General features: G+C 43.5%; 1 protein-coding gene and 1 pseudogene across 1 annotated transcript; one reads left to right on the plus strand and one right to left on the minus strand.

The window, feature by feature from the left end:
- Positions 1 to 2,904: 2,904 nt before the first annotated feature.
- LOC139162894 (zinc finger protein 726-like) lies at positions 2,905 to 14,471 on the minus strand. Its single transcript, XM_070743794.1, has 5 exons — positions 13,293 to 14,471; positions 11,871 to 12,000; positions 9,293 to 9,375; positions 7,884 to 8,010; positions 2,905 to 5,570 (listed from the first exon to the last, which is right to left on the minus strand). Exons 1-5 carry the CDS (start codon positions 13,698 to 13,700, stop codon positions 3,883 to 3,885), a joined length of 2,436 nt encoding a protein of 811 aa, XP_070599895.1. The 5' UTR covers positions 13,701 to 14,471; the 3' UTR covers positions 2,905 to 3,882.
- A 1,671-nt stretch (positions 14,472 to 16,142) lies between these two features.
- Positions 16,143 to 22,012, plus strand: part of LOC139158541 (zinc finger protein 208-like) — a 48,659-nt pseudogene continuing 42,789 nt past the window's right edge.

Consider the following 22,012-nt stretch of genomic DNA (forward strand, 5'->3'; position numbering starts at 1 on the left):
AGTCAGTAAAGCAGTCATGAAACACAACGATCAGATAATCCTCCACAATGGCCAAATCCACAGGCTGCTATTTATAGCAGCCTCACTAATCACCACAGCCCCACCCAACCACAAGTGGACTCATTTTCTTTGATAATAATCTCTCAGTTGTTGCTGCCTATGCATCGCTCTCCGCATGCGTGGCTGTATCATGAACTTTTGTTCTGAATCCAAGGAGGAGCTAGATAATTGATCTCCTTCTGAGCTGTCTGCCACACTCTCCTCCTCCCTGTCACTCATATCTTCTTGGTCAGAGGAGCCTTCATCAGCAGATTCCACCGGTGGCAAAACAGGCCTGCAGCATGTGGATGTCTCCCCCACATCCACAGTCCTTGGGGCAGGACGAGTCTGCGGAGAGGGGCGGCATACAAATCCAATCAATAAAATAAAATAAGTTTAAGTTTAAGTTTAATCAGATTTGTATGCCGCCCCTCTCCGCAGACTCGGGGCGGCTCACAGCAATAGCAATACAATGTAAGACAAATCCAATATTTAAATTAATTTAAAAAACCCCACAAGTTAAAACCAATCATACACACTAGCGTACCATGCATAAATTTTATAAGCCTAGGGAGAAGGAACATGTCAATTCCCACATGCCTGACGACAGAGGTGGGTTTTAAGGAGCTTACGAAAGGTTAGGAGGGTGGGGGCAACTCTGATATCTGGGGGGTGTTGGTTCCAAAGGGTCGGGGCCGCCACAGAGAAGGCTTTTCTCCTGGGTCCCGCCAAACGACATTGTTTAGTTGACGGGACCCGGAGAAGGCCAACTCTGTGGGACCTAACTGGTCGCTGGGATTCGTGCGGCAGAAGGCGGTCCTGGAGATATTCTGGTCCAGTGCCATATGATATGAAATGAAATGAAATGAAATAAAAATAAAATAGGATATGAAATGAAATGAATTAAATTAAAATAAAATAAAATAAAATAATAAAATAATTAAAATAAAATAAAATAATATAAAATAAAATATAATAGAATAAAATAAAAATAAAATAAAATGGAATAAAATAATATAAAATAAAATAATATAATAAAATAATAAAATAAAGTAAAATAAAATAATAAAATAAAATAGAATAAAATAAAATAATAAAATAAAATAAAAACTGGTGCCCCAGTTGCGGCCCTATTTGGACAGGGAGTCATTGCTCACAGTCACTCATGCCCTCATCACCTCGAGGTTCGATTATTGCAATGCTCTCTACATGGGGCTACCTTTGAAAAGTGTTCGGAAACTTCAGATCGTGCAGAACGCAGCCGCGAGAGCCATTGTGGGGCTTCCAAGATTCGCCCACGTTTCTTCTACACTCCGTGGCTTGTATTGGCTGCCGATCAGTTTCCGGTCACAATTCAAAGTGTTGGTCATGACCTTTAAAGCCCTATATGGCAATGGACCAGATTACCTCCGGAACCGCCTGCTACCGCACGAATCCCAGCGACCGATAAGGTCCCACAGAGTTGGCCTTCTCCAGGTCCCGTCGACTAAACAATGTCGTCTGGCGGGCCCCAGGGGAAGAGCCTTCTCTGTGGCGGCCCCGGCCCTCTGGAACCAACTCCCCCCAGAGATTAGAACTGCCCCCACCCTCCCTGTCTTTCGTAAACTACTCAAGACTCATTTATACCACCAGGCATAGGGGAGTTGAGATAGTTCTTCCCCCTAGGCCATTACAAGTTATGCATGGTATGTCTGTGTGTATGTTTGGTTTTATAATAGGGGTTTTTAGTTGTTTTTTATTATTGGATTGTACATGTTGTGTTTATTATTGTTGTTAGCCACCCCGAGCCTGCAGAGAGGAGCGGCATACAAATCCAATAAATTATTATTATTATTATTATTATTATTATTATTATTATTATTATTATTATTAAAATTACTATAAAATAAAATAAAATAAATAAAATAATTTAAAAGACAGGCCAGGGAAAAGTGAAAGGTTTCCCGGGAAGTGAAAGTGACTTCCCCTTGTCAGACCTGAAGCCACAGGGGGCCTCTTCCCTGGAGACCCAATTAAAGTCCATGGGAATCTTTTTTTTTTCCCAAATAGAAATTTTATTTTTCTCCAACATAGAATAAAAAACAATACGTAAGTACAAACACTAAAACCATGCTTAAAGCAAAACATAAAAAAATTCTTTTTCTATTAATCATTCCGTGCAGGCTTGTTTTCTTCCATTATAAAGAACATTCTATAGAACTTATATAATATTGTCACCTTTCGGCTGTGGCGAGGAGGGCGTTTGCACAATGTCTCAGGGGCTCTTCCTTCCCTTCCCGGTTTCCCTGCCATGAGTTGTCTTTAGGGTTGATATTCCTGGAGGTGTCTGTAATGTTGTAAATGATTTAGCTTTACTAGATAAATGGTCAAAGCAATGGAAACTGCAGTTTAATGTTTCCAAATGTAAAATAATGCACTTGGGGAAAAGGAGTCCTCAATCTGAGTATTGTATTGGCAGTTCTGTGTTAGCAAAAACTTCAGAAGAGAAGGATTTAGGGGTCGTGATTTCTGACAGTCTCAAAATGGGTGAGCAGTGTGGTCGGGCGGTAGGGAAAGCGAGTAGAATGCTTGGCTGCATAGCTAGAGATATAATAAGCAGGAAGAGGGAGATTTTGATCCCGCTGTATAGAGCGCTGGTGAGACCACATTTGGAATAATACTGTGCTCAGTTCTGGAGACCTCACCTACAAAAAGATATGGATAAAATTGAACAGGTCCAAAGACGGGCTGCAAAAATGGTGGAAGGTCTTAAGCATAAAACGTATCAGGAAAGACTTAATGAACTCAGTCTGTATAGTCTGGAGGACAGAAGGAAAAGGGGGGACATGATCAAAACATTTAAATATGTTAAAGGGTCAAATAAGGTTCAGGGGGGAAGTGTTTTTAATAGGAAAGTGAACAAAAGAACAATGGGACACAATCTGAAGTTAGCTGGGGGAAAGATCAAAAGCAACATGAGAAAATATTATTTTACTGAAAGAGTAGTAGATCCTTGGCACAAACTTCCAGCAGATGTGGTTGGTAAATCCACAGTCACTGAATTTAAACATGCCTGGGATAAACATATATCCATCCTAAGATAAAATACAGGAAATAGTATAAGGGCAGACTAGATGGACCATGAGGTCTTTTTCTGCCGTCAGTCTTCTAAGTTTCTATGTTTCTTTACTGTATATGTTTGATATTATAGTCGATCTTTTCACAGGAATTCAGGGCGCTTCCATCCCCAAAGGCAACTTCTCCATGCTGGTCCTTTTATGGAAGGTAAATTGATGGCTTCACATGAACTGCTTTCGTGTCATTCCAATTTTAGTATATCTGCTGCCAAAGTGAACTTCTTTCCACACTTCCTGCGTGTATATATATACATGTAATTCGTGTTAGGAGGCATATGGATCCCGTTTTTTTTTTAATTAAAAACTCTTTCCATATTCAGAGTATATCCAGAACCACCTGCTACCGCACGAATCCCAGCGACCAATAAGGTCCCACAGAGTTGGCCTTCTCCGGGTCCCGTTGACCAATGTCATTTTGCAGGCCCCAGGGGAAGAGCCTTCTCTGTGGCGGCCCCGGCCCTCTGGAACCAACTCCCCCTGGAGATTAGAACTGCCCCCACGCTCCCTGTCTTTCGTAAACTACTCAAGACTCACTTATGCCGCCAGGCATGGGGGAGTTGAGATACTCCTTCCCCCTAGGCCATTACAAGTTATGCATGGTATGTTTGTGTGTATGTTTGGTTTTATAATAAGGGTTTTTAATTGTTTTATTAATTGGATTGTTACATGTTGTTAGCTGCCCCAAGTCTACAGAGAGAGGCAGCATACAAATCCAATAAATAAATATCTATCGCTTCCCCCGTGTGTGGACTCGCTTATGGGAAGTAAGGTAACGGCTTTTGCCGAATCTCTTCCCACACTCCGTGCATTGATAGGGTTTCTCTCCCGTATGGATCCTTTTATGAGAAGTAAGGGAGCTGTTCTTACTGAAGCTTTTCCCACAGTCCGTGCATTGATAGGGCTTCTCGCCCGTATGCATCCTTTTATGAGCAACGAGGTGACTTTTCCACCGGAAGCTTTTCACGCACTCCGTACACTGATAGAGTTTCTCACCTATGTGGATACTAAGGTGATTTGTAAGGGAGCTGCTAGAAATAAAACTTTTCCCACATTCCTTGCATGTATAAGGTTTTGACCCTGAGTGGATCCTCTTATGAGACGTAAGGGAACTATTAAAACTGAAACTTTTCCCACAGTCTGTGCACCGATAAGGTTTTTCTCCAGAATGCATTCTTTTGTGGGAAGTTAAGGTACTATTCAAACGGAAGCTTTTCCCACACTCTGTACAGGGATATAGTTTCTCCCCTGAATGGATGCTAACGTGTTTAGTAAGGGAGCTGCTTGAAATAAAACTCTTCCCACACTCATTGCATATATAAGGTTTGGATCCCGAATGGATCCTTTTATGGCAAGTAAGAGAACTACTGCTACTGAAGCTCTTTCCGCAATCTGTGCACGTATAGGGTTTTTCCCCTGTATGGATCCTTTTATGAGAAGCAAGGGAGCTGTTTAAACCGAAGCTTTTCCCACAGTCTAGGCATTGATAGGGTTTTTCCCCCGTGTGGATCCTTTTATGGGAAGTTAGATAACTGTTGCTACTGAAGCTCTTCCCACACACCGGGCATTTATAGGGTTTCTCCCCTGTGTGGATCCTTTTGTGGTAAGTCAGAGAACTATTCATAGTGAAGCCTTTCCCACATTCCGGGCATTTGTAGGGTTTTTCTCCCATGTGGATCCTTTTGTGATAAGTAAAGGAACTTTTCATGCTGAAGCTTTTCCCGCAGTCCAGGCATTGATAGGGTTTCTCCCCTGTGTGGATCCGTTTATGGGAGGTCAGATAACCTCTGGTGCTGAAGTTTTTCCCGCACTCGAAGCATTTGTAAGGTTTCTCTCCCACGTGGGTTTTCCTGTGGAAAGTAAAGGCAGTGTTCGTAGTGAAGCTTTTTCCACAATAGGTGCATTTATAGGGCTTCTCTCCCATATGGATCCTTTTATGATAAGTCAAGGAACTGTTCGTATTGAAACTTTTCCCACATTCTGCACATTTGAAGGGTTTTGGGATCTTTTTATGGTAGTTAAGATTACCTCTCCACCTAAAATTCTTCCCACGGTCCATGCATTTATAGGGCTTCTCTTTTGCATGGATTGCTATCTCTGGGATAATTTTGGTCTTGTAGTTGTTGTTTTTTTTTCCAGTTTTGCCATGGTTGCCGAAAATGGGTTTTGGTTTGAATCTATTCCCACTTCCTCGACACTTTCCCTCACTGTCGTCTTTGAAAGCATGTTGAACCTGGGAGTGTCCCATTTCCGCATATTCAGAAGTCGAGTTTTCTCTCCAGTGGTAGGATCCTTTTTTCTCGTATCTCCGTCTTCCCCACGCATCTGCAGATACGTCTTCTCGCGTTTCGGTTTGGATTATTTGTGACGCCACCACACTTGACTCTTGGCAATTTTCATTTTTCTGCACGTCTTCAACTGCTCGAGAGAAGAGAAAGTCAGAAAATTCTATGATGTATATATAGTTTGCTATCCCCATAACAACCCCCAGCTTGCACCTATTCCTGGACATCTGGAGGGAGAACAAAACGAGGAATGACACCATGTGTTATGTTTGTACTTTAAATGGTGTTAGGTTTGCAAGCTGTATAATAAAGGTGATAGCTGATTGGAGCAGGGTGCCCAATAAGCAGCCTGCTAGCACAACCAATGGGAAGCCTGGGCGCGACCAATGAGGAGCCTCCGGGCTCAGCCAATCGGAAGCTCCAGCGCGAAGTCTTGAAACATTGTCACCAATCCCTGTGCTAGTAACAATGTATATAAGGTGCGGGCTTTGCCGCTTGTTTCTCAAGTCACTTTCTACCAGCGAGCTAGTCACTTCAACTGTTCCTGAATGCAAATAAAGAGCTGTTAACCTTCCCGAGCCTCCAGCCTCTGATTTAACACCATGAATGCTATTTCTTAATTTAAAACATTGGCAGGGCTGCTCAACTCGTCTAATTATGGGTTTTTGACAACAATTTAAATGCAGAACATGAAAGAACATAACAAGGGCATGGGGTGAGGTATCATCAGTACGCTGATGATACCCAGCTTTACATCTCCTCCCCATGTCCAGTCAACGAAGCAGTGGAAGTGATGTGCCAGTGTCTGGAGGCTGTTGGGGCCTGGATGGGTGTCAACAGACTCAAACTCAACCCTGATAAGATGGAGTGGCTGTGGGTTTTGCCTCCCAAAGACAATTCTATCTGTCCGTCCATCACCCTGGGGGGGGAGTCATAGCCCCCCTCAGAGAGGGTCCACAACTTGGGCGTCCTCCTCGATCCACAGCTCAAATTAGAGAAACATCTTTCAGCTGTGGCGAGGGAGGCGTTTGCCCAGGTTCTCCTGGTGCACCAGTTGCGGCCCTATTTGGGCCGGGAGTCACTGCTCACAGTCACTCATGCCCTCATCACCTCGAGGCTCGACTACTGTAACGCTCTCTACATGGGGCTACCTTTGAAAAGTGTTCGGAAACTTCAGATCGTGCAGAATGCAGCTGCAAGAGCAATCATGGGCTTCCCTAAATATGCCCATGTTACACCAACACTTCACAGTCTGCATTGGTTGTCGATCAATTTCCGGTCACAATTCAAAGTGTTGGTTATGACCTATAAAGCCCTTCATGGCATCGGACCAGAATATCTCCGGGACCGCCTCCTGCCGCACAAATCCCAGCGACCAGTTAGGTCCCACAGAGTGGGCCTTCTCCGGGTCCCGTCGACTAAACAATGTCGTTTGGCGGGACCCAGGAGAAGAGCCTTCTCTGTGGCGGCCCCAACCCTCTGGAACCAGCTCCCCCCAGATATCAGAGTTGCCCCCACCCTCCTTGCCTTTCGCAAGCTCCTTAAAACCCACCTCTGTTGTCAAGCATGGGGGAATTGAATTTTTTTTCCCTTCCCCCTAGGCTTATAGAATTTATACATGGTATGCTTGTATGTATGATTGGTTTCTTAAATTGGGGTTTTGAGATTATTTTCAATATTAGATTTGTCTACATTGTCTTCTTTATTGTTGTTAGCCGCCCCGAGTCTTCGGAGAGGGGCGGCATACAAATCAAATAAATAAATAAATAAATAAAAAAAATAAAAAAATAAAATAAAACAATAAATAAATAAATAAACAAATAAATAAATAATGAATGAATGGAAGAAAGAAAGAAAATAAATAAATAAAATAAATAAAGAAAGAAAGAAATAATAAAGAAAGAAAGAAAGAAAGAAAGAAAATAAATAAATAAATAAATAAATGGGGGAACTGAAACACCTCCCCCGGGCATGTTCAATTTATACATGGTATGTTTGTGTGTGTGTTTGTTAGTAAATGGGGTTCCTTTTAAATCTTTTTAAATATTTTAAAGCTATTTGGATTTGTTATGATTCGCCGTATCTTGTTGTGAGCCGCCCGAGTCTAAATAACAAATAAATAAATAAATAAATAAATAAATAAATAAATAAATAAATAAATAAAAATAAAATAATTAAATAATAATAATTAAATAATTAAATAGTTAAATAGTTAAATAGTTAAATAGTTAAATAGTTAAATAGTTAAATAGTTAAATAGTTAAATAGTTAAATAGTTAAATAGTTAAATAATTAAATAATTAAATAAAAAAACTTGGAGGAAGGCCATGCCTCGGGCTCTGATTTAAACTTGGAACACTTACATCTGCACAGTTATCCTAAGCTACAAATAAACAGCCCAATGACGACGCAAGTTTATTTAATTTTCCTCTCGATGGACTCTTACCTAAAGAGGTTACAATCCTAGAAATGTCCAACATGACTTCTTGGTGCAGAGCTTTCTGCCTGGAATCCAGCAGCGACCACTCTTCCCTGGTGAAATGGACGGCCACCTCTTCAAAGGACACCGGACCCTGAACAAGCAAGGAGGAACGAGGAAAAATACCCGTGGGCAGAGTCAGGAATAATGTGCAAGTTCTCCTTTAATCTACAGATCCTAAAACCACAGAGTTATAATTCTTAGTTGGTGGTGTAAGGAAATTAACTTTAAACTGGGTCTTTAGAATTTGGGTTTCTCTCTCTGCTAATAAATGGGAACTTTGCTTCGAACTCTGATCAAGTTTCGGGTGCTATGTGGAACCCTGGCATTCAGGGACTCCCTCACTTTCTCTCATCCAGATATACCTGCACACATGCAACTGTTTTATAAGCCATAAACACGTCAGGAATTGTCCGTCTAGGGAGTTGGTGAGTTATTTAGAATTTTAGAAGCATCTCATAGCTGCTGTCATAAAATATTTGCCTTGGGGGAGGTTGCTTTCTACTGAAGAAAGAGAGAAGAGAGAAGAAAGAAAGAAAGAAAGAAAGAAAGAAAGAGGCAGAAAGAAAGGGCAGATAAGAAAGAATGAAAGATGGGAGGAAGACAGAAAGGAAAAGAAAGAAAGAAAGAAAGAAAGACATGACCATAAGAAAGAAAGAAAGAAAGAAAGAGGCAGAAAAAAGGTCAGATAAGAAAGAATGAAAGATGGAAGGAAGACAGAAAGAAAAAGAAAGAAAGAAAGAAAGAAAGAAAAAAGATAGATAGATAGAAAGATAGAAAGAAAGAAAGAAAGAGAGAAAGAAAGAAAGAGGCAGAAAAAAGGTCAGATAAGAAAGAATGAAAGATGGAAGGAAGACAGAAAGAAAAAGAAAGAAAGAAAGAAAGAAGATAGATAGATAGAATGATAGAAAGAAAGAGAGAAAGAAAAAAGAAAGAGAGAAAGAAAAAAGAAAAAAGATGATAGATAGATAGATAGATAGAAAGAAAGAAAGAATGAAAGAAAGAAAGAAAGAAAGAAAGGACAAAAAGAAAGAAAGACAAACATGACCACAACTGAGCCCAAAAGTTTGGTTGCTAAGCAAGAGCATTGTAAAGTGAGTTTCACCACATTTTATAAATTGGCCATGCCCACCCAGTCACCTGACCACCAAGCCATGCTCACCTGACAGGGTTAGGGATGGGGGGCACTGAGGATGAGTCTCTAGCACCAAGGGGGCAGTGGACTGAAAAAGTTTGGGAACAACAGTTCTAAGTCGAGTGTTCACACTTGAATTCTAATTTCCTTGCTCCACATTGCTCAGAAGCATCAATATCATGCGCGGAGACCCCAAATGAAACTGGGGGTCACATTTGTTCCCCCATCTTTTCCTCCCTACCTGAACTGAAGGTCCAGCTGTTTTTTCAGCTCCACCAGGACAAGGAGGTGATAGGGTGGACAACAATGACTCCATTTTGTTCCCTAGGGAAAAGACAAAAAAATAGGAATCATCTCCATCTTTTCTAGCTCGAATCATCAACTTAGTATTTCTTCCTGTCCTGAGAAGGAAACCTCCCCCCATCGCCCTCTTCTTTCCATGGCCATTTGTGGGTTTCATCTTGGGATCCAAAGAAAAAAAAAGACAAAAGAAGACCAACGCTCTACCATGCCCTAGGACACAAACCCCAAGTGGACCTCTATGCTAGTCTTTTAAGCAGGGTCACACTTGCCAACCAAAGTATTCACTCAATCACGGTAGATCAGAGATCTCCAAACTTGGGCACTTTAAGAGTTGTGGACTTCAACTCCCAGAATTCTCCAGCCAGCAAATCTGGCTGGAGAATTCTGGGAGTTGAAGTCCACAACTCTTAAAGTGCCCAAGTTTGGGGACCCTTGCGGTAGATGCTCCCACTCCTCCTGAAACCAACCCATTTGGAAGAGCAACTGACATAATTCTGGCACCCCAGGATCACGTCTGCCAGGAAACATGGTTTAGAGCTGTTCCGGTGGAGCAGTGGTTCCCAACCTTTCTAATGCCGCAACCCTTTAACACAGTTCCTCCGAGTCTTCGGAGAAGGGCGGCATACAAATCTAGTAAATAAATGACCCCCAACCATAAGCCTAGCACCAATTTTCCCAACAGAGCTTTAAGCTGATTGGCAGGAAGGTCGGAAGGACACTCCCACTGTAAACGCCCAATTGGTCGGATTGTAAAAATAGGTTCCAAGGTGCCAGAATAGAAGCTTTAGTTCCTAACACTATGGGAAATTTGAAATGGTGGAAGGTCTTAAGCATAAAACGTATCAGGAAAGACTTAATGAACTCAATCTGTATAGTCTGGAGGACAGAAGGAAAAGGGGGGACATGATCGAAACATTTAAATAGGTTAAAGGGTTAAATAAGGTCCAGGAGGGAAGTGTTTTTAATAGGAAAGTGAACACAAGAACAAGGGGACACAATCTGAAGTTAGTTGGGGGTAAGATCAAAAGCAACGTGAGAAAATATTATTTCACTGAAAGAGTAGTAGATCCTTGGAACAAACTTCCAGCAGACGTGGTTGGTAAATCCACAGTAACTGAATTTAAACATGCCTGGGATAAACATATATCCATCCTAAGATAAAATACAGAAAATAGTATAAGGGCAGACTAGATGGACCATGAGGTCTTTTTCTGCCGTCAGACTTCTATGTTTCTATGTTTCTATGTTTCTATGTCTTTTCCCACGGTCTTAGGCGACCCCTGTGAAACAGTCGTTTGATCCCCAAAGGGGCCCCGACACCCAGGTTGAAAACCACTGCAGTATTCAATTCAATTCAATTTTTTAGATTTGTATGCCGCCCCTCTCCGAAGACTCGAGGTGGCTCACAACAACAATAAAAACAGTATAACAATGGAACAAATCTAATAATAAAATTACATTAAAAAACCCCAACAATTTAAAAACCATTCAAGACATACATACCAAACATAAAATATAACAAAGCCTGGGGTAGATGTTTTAATTCCCCCATGCCTGGCGATATAGGTGGGTAGAGATATGTCTCAGATTTTACTTGAAATTTATTTATTTATTTATTAGATTTGTACGCTGCCCCTCTCCATACACTCGGGGTGGCTTATAGAATCATAGAATTGGAAGGGACCTCCAGGTCATCGGGTCCAGTCCCCTGCTCAACCCGCTATATAGAGTGCTGGTGAGACCACATTTGGAATACTGTGTCCAGTTCTGGACACCTCACCTACAAAAAGATATTGACAAAATTGAAGGGGTCCAAAGACGGGCTACAAGAATGGTGGAAGGTCTTAAGCATAAAACGTATCAGGAAAGACTTCATGAACTCAATCTGTTTAGTCTGGAGGACAGAAGGAAAAGGGGGGATATGAGCGAAACATTTAAATATGTCAAAGGGTCAAATAAGGTTCAGGAGGGAAGTGTTTTTAATAGGAAAGTGAACACAAGAACAAGGGGACACAATCTGAAGTTAGTTGGGGGAAAGATCAAAAGCAACGTGAGAAAATATTATTTTACTGAAAGAGTAGTAGATGATTGGAACAAACTCCCAGTGGACATGGTTGGTCAATCCACAGTCACTGAATTTAAACATGCCTGGGATAAACATAATAATAATAATAATAATAATAATAATAATAATAATAATAATAATAATTTATTGGATTTGTATGCCGTCCCTCTCCGTAGACATAGATCCATCCTAAGATAAGATACAGGAAATAGTATAAGGGCAGACTAGGTGGACCATGAGGTCTTTTTCTGCCGTCAGTCTTCTATGTTTCTACGTTTCTATTAAACCATCCCAGAAAGAAAGTCCAGTCTCTGTTTGAAGACCTCCAGGGGAGGCGAGCATGTATCAGGGAAGGCCAAAGACCAATTACTCCCCTCCCCATCTCAGAAGATAAAAAAATAAAGAATAACTCTGGAACGTCTCCAACCTCGTAGAATGACCTTTTGCTTACCTGTTGAGGTGTCTTCACACTGATCTTCCTCTTTGTAGAGTCCTCTACAACATGGCTCCTGAGAGGGATTTGTGGGTTTCACCCTTTCCCCAGGACAATTAGTCCCAACCTCCAAGAAAGACCTACGAACCTGAAACGTTGGCCCCAAAAAAGGAGTTAAAACAACATAGGGAACTACGTTTTCATTTTCAACATTGCAACCTGAATCGGTGAACAGGGATCATTAGGATATATTAATCACCCAAACTGCTAGGGATATATTTTATGTGCACTGAGAGCATATGCACCAAAGACAAATTCCTTGTGTGCCCAATCACCCTGGGCCAATAAAGAATTCGATTTGATTAAGAATTCCGGCACATTAAGCTTCCTAGGCAGTCATAGGCTTCATGCCTATAGATAGATAGATAGATAGATAGATAGATAGATAGATAGATAGATAGATAGATAGATAGATAGATAGATAGATAGATAGATAGATAGATAGATAGATAGATTTATCTATCTATCTATCTATCTATCTATCTATCTATCTATCTATCTATCTATCTATCTATCTATCTATCAGATTTGTATGCTGCCCCTCTCCACAGACTCGGGGCGGCTAACAGCAATAATAATACAATGTAAACAAATCTAATATTTAAGTTAATTTAAAACCCCAATTTAGAAACCAATCATACATAGTAACATACCATGCATACATTTTATAAGCCTAGGGGGAGGGAAAGTCTCAATTCCCCCATGCCTGACGACAAAGGTGGGTTTTAAGGAGCTTGCGAAAGGCAAGGAGGGTGGGGGCAACTCTGATATCTGGGGGGAGTTGGTTCCAAAGGGTCGGGGCTGCCACAGAGAAGGCTCTTCTTCTGGGTCCTGCCAAATGACATTGTTTAGTTGACCGGACCCGGAGAAGGCCAACTCTGTGGGACCTAACTGGTCGCTGGGATTCGTGGGGCAGAAGGCGGTCCCGGAGATATTCTGGTCCGGTGCCATGAAGGCTTTTATAGGTCATAACCAACATTCTGCAAACTGCATTCACTTCCAATTAGTCTCCGAACACAATTTGAGGTGTTGGTTTTGACCGAGAAAGCCCTTCATGGCTTCATGGCTTAGGACCAGATTACCTACGAGACCGTCTCTTGCCTCATATATCCCATAATATGAACCGCTCCAAACTTGACTGTAAAAAATATGACTTCAGTAACCGAGTTGTCGAAGCGTGGAACTCATTACTAGACTCCATAGTGTCATCCCCAAACCCCCAACACTTTATCCTTAGATTATCCACAGTTGACCTCTCCAGATTCCTAAGAAGGGAGAAGGGCGGCCTAGAAATTGAATGAATGAATGAATGAATGAATGAATGAATGAATGAATGAATGAATGAATGAATACATATTTCCCAAGAGGAATGTTTCTCACCTGGTCTACTCCCTCTTCCTCTGCCTGGCTTAGCAGGAAGCCTTCAGCCAGGGCCACCGCCTGGCAACTGGTCTCCACTCGGCACTCCCGCACCCAGCGCCGCATCTCCTTGGGCAGGACGGCCAGAAACTGCTCCAAGATCACTTGGTCCAACATCTGAGCCTTGGTGTGCTTCTCCGGCTGCAGCCATCCCCAGCAAAGGCGGTGAAGCCGGCCGCAAAGCTCTCGGGGGCCCTCGGTCTCCTGATAAGGGCTGTTCCTGAAGCGCCAGTTCTGGATCTCAGGACTGGGAGCTTCCGTCTCTGGGATCTTCTGCCCAGGTCCCGCCCAAATCTCCCCAAAGCTCCCAGGCTGAGCGGCCACAGGGCCTTTCCCTCCTGGTTTCAAGGCTGGCTGGTTTCCATCCATTTCTGGCCTTTTTCTCTGAAGGGGATCCCGAAGGGCCCCGCGGATCTCTTTCTAACGGTCTTTTTTCCAGGACAAGAGAAGATTTTTCAAACTGTTCCGCTCGTTTTTTTGACACCTGAGGTGGAAAAGAAAAAGGAACCCTAAGGAGTTACATGCTGTTCTTGTTCAGAAACGGTGGTTGCACGCTCAAACCCAGAGTACGTTTGTATCTGCTGTGGGCTCGTGTGTTGTTGTGGTTGAAGCTGAAGTCGTCGTTGATAGGAAGGAGGTTTGTAGCCGATGATTTTACGGGCTACGCTTAGGCCGTGTTTAAGGCGACTTAGTTCTAAACCTAGGATTATAAATGTAAGAAATTAAATTAAATTCAGGGATAGATCACTGTTTGGAGGGGTGGGGGCAAAATCAAGAGGTCTTTCGGTCCCTCCTTCAACTCTCTTGACCTGCACCCCGCCCTCATATTGAGGAGGGTCTTCTCTTCTCTGGGAGGTTCCTGTTCAGCAGCAAAAAAACTCTTAAGGGGGGGGTCTTTTCAACCCCCCCCAAAAGCTTGAAAGGTCTCCGTCTGCAGAGGCTGGTGGGAGAGCCCCCCTTGCCAGGTCCTTTGTTAGAAATGCTGGGAAGCGAACCTGGCTGATGCAAAAGTCAACAGCTGGTTCCTTTTAGCCTCCCTCCAGCTTTTTCTTTCTCCGGGAAGGGGGGGGGGGGCGCGAGAGAGACTGGGGGGCTGCGGGACCCCTCCCTCCCGAGGTTCCCAGGGCTCAGCTCACAGCCGCTCCTTCCCAGCTGGTCAGACGTGGCGGAGCATGCGCGGTGGCAACGTATTCGGCATTGAGGCGGGCGCCCCCTAGCGAGCCCCTCAGCGATTTGCCGCGCCCTCTCCAGCTCCGCAGTATTGACACCGGACCCAAAGCAGATCCCGGCAATGATGGTGAAGCGATGATCGTGGGCTCTCACCGGATCGATTCCTTTCCCAGGCAAAGTTGGCTCTTCTATGACATGATTCGTGATTCTAGACAACTGTATCTTTTTTTCTTTTATGTACGCTGAGAGCACAAATTCCTTGTGTGTCCAATCACACTTGGTCAATAAAATCATATTATATTATATTATTTATTTTGTCCAATGCACAATAATACACAAGACCTTGCACTAAAGGTGACATTTGAAAACCCCGAGAAATAGAAAATACGAAGGGTGGTTCTTCCCTTCGCTCCCCTTCCCTCAGGTTTCCTCTCCTCCTGCTTTCTCCTTCCCTCCGCCCCGCCCCCTTCCCAACGCCAGGTTCCCTCAGCTGAGGCAAAAAGAGCCACTGCGCTCTGAGCATGCGCGCCACCGGGAGGCGCTGGAAGGTGTCGTCCCACCCTCCGGCCCCTCTAGAAAGACCACTCGTTGGTTGTAACCCATCCATCTCCGAAGGCAGCAAATACACCGCAGGGGCACCTGGAAGGCGTTGTACCTCTGTAGAAACTGTACGTTCTCCACCTAGGGTTCGGGACCCCTTTGGGGGGGGGGGGGGCGAAGGACTGTTTCACTGGGGGTGGGGCGGCTAAAGCTTCTATTTTGGCACCTTGGAACATATTTTTACAATCTAACCAATCAGGCGTTTACAGTGGGGGTGTCCATCTGACCTTCCTGCCAATCAGCTTAAAGCTCTGTTGAGATAATTGGTGCTAGACTTATGGTTGGGGGTCACCACAACACGGGGAACTGTACGTTGGCCTGATTTTGAATAAACTTGCTGTTTTATTTTTTATTTTTCCACTGCATAGGTCTCAGCTTGAAGCCATTTAAATGCCACTGGATTTTAGGAGCTCTGGATCCGGGTCGGAAGGTCCCACTTCCACCCAGTCACTAGGGGCAGGCGAGAGAGGACCTGGGCTGGGTCTCACCCCTGACCGGCTGTCTTCCCGCGACCCCCCGCCCCGTCCCACTACGAGATGTGGAGAAGGGAGGGAGACCACACGGTGATCGAGGTGTCTTCAGGCTCCTGTCCCTCTTGCCCTCGACCCTTTTCAAAGGAAACCCCCAACCCCTTTCTTTCCACTCTCCCACCCCGGCATCGGAAGTCCCCCTCTAGCCCCTTCCTCCCCCTCTCAGCCCCCTCCTTATCGGGGGTTTCTTTCCCCACTTCGCTTCCGGAGATCTGGGCCAGTGCGCCCCCCAGCAGGATCAGGGAGAGCCCGACAGAACCCATGGAAGCTGCTGCCCCACAGCGCCTTCCAAAGAGCGAGGAGAATTTAGGAATTCCCCAGCCAGCACTCTGGGAGTTGAAGTCCAAATATCTTCAAGTTGCCAAGGTTGGGAAAACACTGCAATAAAGAATTCTCTTCCGTTCTATTGAGCCGGTCACGATCTCGCCCAGGCGCTGCCCGCAAGTGCCACCAGAGGGCGCTCGCCGCCGCGGCCAGCTCGCTGTCTGCGCTATTGCGCACGCTCCTCCACCCTCGCCATGGGCTGGGCTGGACCGCTTTGGAGAGCTGCGCTTTGGGGGTTCGTAGGGGTCGGGTTGGAGGGAGGGGGGGTCCCGCGAGCCAGAACCTCTCGGGGAGCAAGCGCCCCACCCCTTCCAGCCATAGAGCCCCTCCAGCCGTCTCACTCAGCCGGTGGAGAGATGGAAGGACGCCGGACTGAGTCTCTTTGCCTGGACTGAGTCTCTCGAGGCTTTGCATGCATTGGGATCCGGTATTGCAGGGTGGATGGGAAGCCTCACATTGGGCACGAACCAGGTTTGCTTCGCAGCATCCCTAGCAAAAATTTTTAAAAAATATAATTAAAAAAGCCTGGCACTCCCGCCCCTTTTGCAAAGGGTTCCATTTCTAGCTATTTTGGGTTGGGGTCAGATTGGAAAGGTCCTGCTCTCTCTGTGCCTCGGAATTCATTTCTGGCCTCTCTGTAGGACCCTCGATGTTTTTTTCTTGCTGTTAATGGAGCACAGCTGCATTTTCGCAGAAGACCCTCCCCCTAAATGAGGAGTGGTCTCCAAGGGGAGGAGGGGCTGAGAGGGAGAGAGGAAAAGACCTTAAAACTGAAACATCTGGTTTTTTTAAATTTTATTTTTATTTATTTATTTTGTCCAATACACAATGAAGGTTATAGAGCAGTGTTTCCCAAACTTGGACACTTGAAGATATTTGGACTTCAACTCCCAGAATTCCCCAGCCAGCAAATGCTGGCTGGGGAATTCTGGGAGTTGAAGTCCAGATATCTTCAAGTGACCAAGGTTGGGAAACACTGTTATAGAGGATATAGGAGAGGAAATATAGGAGAGACTATAGGACAGAGGACGGAAGGCACTCTAGTGCGCTTATGCATGCCCCTTACTGACCTCTTAGGAATCTGGAGAGGTCAACCATGGATAGTCTAAGGGTAAAATGTTGGGGGTTAGGAGATCATACTACAGAGTCCGGTAATGAGTTCCACGCTTCGACAACCTGATGACTAAAGTCATATTTTTTACAGTCAAGTTTGGGGCGGTTAATATTGAGCTTGAATCTGTTGTGTGCTCTTGTGTTGTTGTGGTTGAAGCTGAAGTAGTCTTTGACAGGCAGGACATTGCAGCATATGAACATGTTTGAGGCGTCTTAGCTCTAAGCTTTCAAGACCCAGGATTGTAAGTCTAGTTTCGTAGGGTGTTCTGTTTTCAAGTGGAGGAATGAAGGGCTCTTCTGGTGAAGTATCTTTGGACATTTTCAAGGGTGTTAATGTCTGAGATGCAATATGGGTTCCAAACAGATGAGCTGTATTCGAGGATGGGTCTGGCGAAGGTTTTGTAAGCTCTGGTAAGTAGTGTGAGATTTCCAGAGCAGAAGCTAGGTAGGATTAGATTAACAACTCCTGAGGCCTTCTTAGCAATGTTGTTGCAATGGGCTTTGGCACTTAGATCTTTAGTTATTAGTATTCTGAGGTCCTTGACCGAGTGGGGATTATCTGTGATAATTTGTTGATTCAGTTTGTATTTGAAGTTCACATTCTTTTTGCCGATGTGTAGGACAGAGCATTTGCTGGTTGAGATTTGGAGTTGCCATGTGTTGGACCAGTCAGAAACCGAGTCTAGGTCTTTTTGTAGAGTAGTTGTGTTATTGGTGGTGTTGAAGAGTTTTACATCATCTGCAAAAAGAACACAGTTGCTTGTGATGAGATCGCAAAGGTCGTTGACATAGAGAATGAAGAGCGTAGGTCCCAGTACGCTACCTTGGGGGACTCCGCTTTTAACAGGGACCGGGGTGGATATGGAGCTTCCTATTTTGACCACTTGTTGCCCATTCATGTGGACTTCAATTCCCAGAATTCCTGAGCTAGCATGATGGGCTCAGGAATTCTGGGAGTTGAAGTCCACAGGTCATGTGTTGGACCACTCAGAAATACAGTTCAGATCTTTTTGTAGAGTAGTTGTGTTATCACTTTTTGGGCCCTCCTCCTTCCGAAATGTCACTTTGTCCTCTTTTTGTTTTAATCAAATTAAAACAAAAATAATTTCTGAAGGAGAGCAGTCGGGAGAATATTTGTCGCAGTAAGGGTTGAATTTTCCTTTCTTTTCCTCCGCAGACGTAAACGTCGGAGGCCTCTTTGAGAACTGAACCGCTTGAAAATCTTCCCCGTGCGATTCCTTCGGACCGCAGGACTGAAAAGACCTCTGGAGTGGAAGCCCAGGGAGATCCGCAGGGCCCTTCTGGATCCCTGTCACAGAAGAGGCCAAAATGGATGCAGTCCACCCAATAAGGAAAGGAGCAGGGAAAGACCCTCTCGCCGCTCGGCCTGGGAGCTCTAGGGAGCTCTGGGCAGGGCCGCCGAGGCAGAAGGTCCCAGAGAAGGCAGCCTTCACTCCTGAGATCCAGCACTGGCGCTTCAGGAACAGCCTCTTTCGGGAGGCCGAAGGGCCGCGAGAGCTTTGCGGCCGGCTTCACCACCTTTGCTGCGGATGGTTGCAGCCAGAGAAGCACACCAAGGCTCAGATGTTGGACCGGGTGATCTTGGAGCAGTTTGTGGCCGTCCTGCCCAGGGAGATACAGCGCTGGGTGCGGGAGTGCCGAGCGAAGACCACTTGCCAGGCGGTGGCCCTGGCCGAAGGCTTCCTGCTAAACCAAGCAGAAAAGGGGGAACAGGGGAGGTGCCAGGTGAGAGGTATCTCCTCTTGGGATTTTAACCTGCTTGAATTCTAAATTGTCTTTTTCTTTCTTTTTTTTGAAAAGTTTATTTCTTGTTTTTTTAAAAAATTCTCATCTGTTTCATTTGGGTTTTGCAGATCTTATTCTGTTTCATTTCAATTACCTTTTGTATATATCATTCATTTCCCTATCTCTTCTATAAAATTGTATGCATTTCAATATAAATACCAGAAGTAGAATACATTTTTAGCATAGAAGAAAAGACAGAAAATGCTTGTATTTCGTTTCTATTAATATTTTAGGTTATTTGCTATTCTTTTTATATATACTGATACTACACATTGTTACATTTTTAGTTTTTCTTTAGAGTCCATTTGTGCCATTTGTACCATGTTCGTTTTAATTCTTTACTTTTAATTCCCTTAATTGAGTTTGTAATTTCATCCATTTCTACACCTATATATTTTCTCAATAATTAAACTCTCTGATGGGGTCTGTTCATTTTTCCACATTTGCGCTAGCGACATTCTAGCTGCAGTATTTATTATTATTATTATTATTATTTTTTATTATTATTATTTATTAGATTTGTATGCCGCCCCTCTCCAAAGACTCGGGGCGGCTAACAACAGTCTAAAAAGACAATGTAAACAAATCTAATATTAAAAACAATCTAAAAAACCCCAATTTAAAAAACCACTCATGCATACAAGCATACCATGTATAAATTCATTTATGTGAGTCATAAGAAAAAGTGTTTGCTTAGAATAGTGTCTTTTCCAGATTCCTAGAAGCATACTTTCTGGAGTGTATTCTATCTCCTCGTTAGTTATTTCTATGAGCCATCTGTGAATTGTTTTCCATATTTTTTGAATTTTGGGACAAGACCACCACATGTGAAAAAAGGAACCTTTTTGTTTTTTACATTTTCAGCAGGTGTCTTGTAAAGTCGGGTAAATCTTCGCTAGCCTCGATGGGGGCATATACCATCTGTAAAAAAGTTTATAGAAATTTTCCTTGTATGCTGCTGACAATGTGATTTTGGATAAGGGCGCCTTACAACATGTTAGCAATAGCACTTTTTAACACAGCCAGCCTCTTGCCCCCACAATCCGGGTCCTCATTTGACCCACCTCGGAAGGATGGAAGGCTGAGTCAACCTTGAGCCGGTGATGAGATTTGAACCACTGACCTACAGATCTACATTCAGTACAATACCTGCGGGACAGCCTTCTGCCGCATGAGTCCCAGCAACCAGTCAGGTCCCACAGAGTCGGCCTTCTCCAGGTTCCGTCAACTAGACAATGATGCTTGGAGGGCCTAGGGGAAGAGCCTTCTTTGTGGGGGGCCTGACCCTCTGGAATCAGCTCCCCCCGGAGATTTGCACTGCCCCCACCCTCCTTGCCTACCATAAGAGTCTCAAAACTCATTTATGTCGCCAGGCTTGGGCTATTAGACTTCTGCCCCTGGCCAACGAAAGTTATGCGATTTAGTGGTTTGAATGGGTATCAGTGTTTTTACGGTCTTTGGATTTTTTGATTAATTATTGATTGGATTCAGGATGTTATATATTGTTATTTTTATATGTTGTAAGCCGCCTCGAGTCTTCGGAGAGGGGCAGCATAAAAGTCCAATAAATAAATAATACCAAAACCAATGTACAATACAATACAACACTATCAAATACAATACAATATCAAATACAATACAGCACAATATCAAATACAATACAACACAATACAATACAATATCAAATACAATGCAAATATAATGCAATACCAAATACAATACACAATACAATATCAGATACAAAACTCAATACAGTATAATATCAAATACAATACACAATTAGCAATAGAATACCAAATACAATACAATACCAGATGCACCATAAGAGAACATAATTAAGGAAATTGTTCTTGTCTTATTCCAGAGGATACATGAGAAAATATTATTTTACTGAAAGAGTAGTAGATCCTTGGAACAAACATCCAGCAGACGTAGTTGGTAAATCCACAGTCACTGAATTTAAACATGTCTGGGATAAACATAGAAACATAGAAACATAGAAACATAGAAGTCTGACGGCAGAAAAAGACCTCATGGTCCATCTAGTCTGCCCTTATACTATTTTCTGTATTTTATCTTAGGATGGATATATGTTTATCCCAGGCATGTTTAAATTCAGTTACTGTGGATTTATCTACCACATCTGCTGGAAGTTTGTTCCAAGGATCTACTACTCTTTCAGTAGAATAATATTTTCTCATGTTGCTTTTGATCTTTCCCCCAACTAACTTCAGATTGTGTCCCCTTGTTCTTGTGTTCACTTTCCTATTAAAAACACTTCCCTCCTGGACCTTATTTAACCCTTTAATATATTTAAATGTTTCGATCATGTCCCCCCTTTTCCTTCTGTCCTCCAGACTATACAGATTGAGTTCATTAAGTCTTTCCTGATACGTTTTATGCTTAAGACCTTCCACCATTCTTGTAGCCCGTCTTTGGACCCGTTCAATTTTGTCAATATCTTTTTGTAGGTGAGGTCTCCAGAACTGAACACAGTATTCCAAATGTGGTCTCACCAGCATTCTATATAGTGGGATCATAATCTCCCTCTTCCTGCTTGTTATACCTCTAGCTATGCAGCCAAGCATCCTACTTGCTTTCCCTACCGCCTGACTGCACATAGATCCATCCTAAGATAAAATACAGGAAATAGTATAAGGGCAGACTTGATGGACCATGAGGTCTTTTTCTGTCGTCAGTCTTCTATGTTTCTACATTTGAAGCAATTCTTCCACTATCCTCTTTTATCCTTAACGATGGACACTGAGGACATGTGACATCGTGGGCACAAAATGAAAATCCAGATGCTCTTTATCTCCTGCCCTCTTAATTCTTCTTTGCAAATATTCCAGATCCTAAGGTCAGTCCTGGAGATGAAGACTAATTATTCCGAAGAAAAGGTGGATCTCACAAACGCTACTCAGATGTTGTGTATCAAAGGGAGAATCTCCAAGGAGAAACTTCAGTGTCAAGATGTCTCGTTGGGTAAGGCAATTTTCTACATGTTTGGAGGCTTTCCAGAGAGCTTCTAGATGTTCTTAATTCTCTGTGTCCTCTCATGTCCTCTCAGTATGCCGATGATACCCAGTTGTACATCTCCACCCCAGGTCCAGTCAACAAAGCAGTGGATGTGCCGGT

The sequence above is a fragment of the Erythrolamprus reginae genome, chromosome 2, assembly GCF_031021105.1.
Source record: "Erythrolamprus reginae isolate rEryReg1 chromosome 2, rEryReg1.hap1, whole genome shotgun sequence".
In the NCBI taxonomy this organism is placed as follows: Eukaryota; Metazoa; Chordata; class Lepidosauria; order Squamata; family Dipsadidae; genus Erythrolamprus; species Erythrolamprus reginae.

Excerpts from the sequence above, each read along its gene's own strand:
- LOC139162894 (XM_070743794.1), bottom strand. The coding sequence starts at position 13,700 with ATGGATGGAAACCAGCCAGCCTTGAAACCAGGAGGGAAAGGCCCTGTG. Across the intron at positions 12,001-13,292 it reads AGGAAGAGGGAGTAGACCAG|GTTCGTAGGTCTTTCTTGGA; the intron begins GTGAGAAACATT and ends CCAACGTTTCAG. Across the intron at positions 9,376-11,870 it reads GTGTGAAGACACCTCAACAG|GGAACAAAATGGAGTCATTG; the intron begins GTAAGCAAAAGG and ends TCTTTTCCCTAG.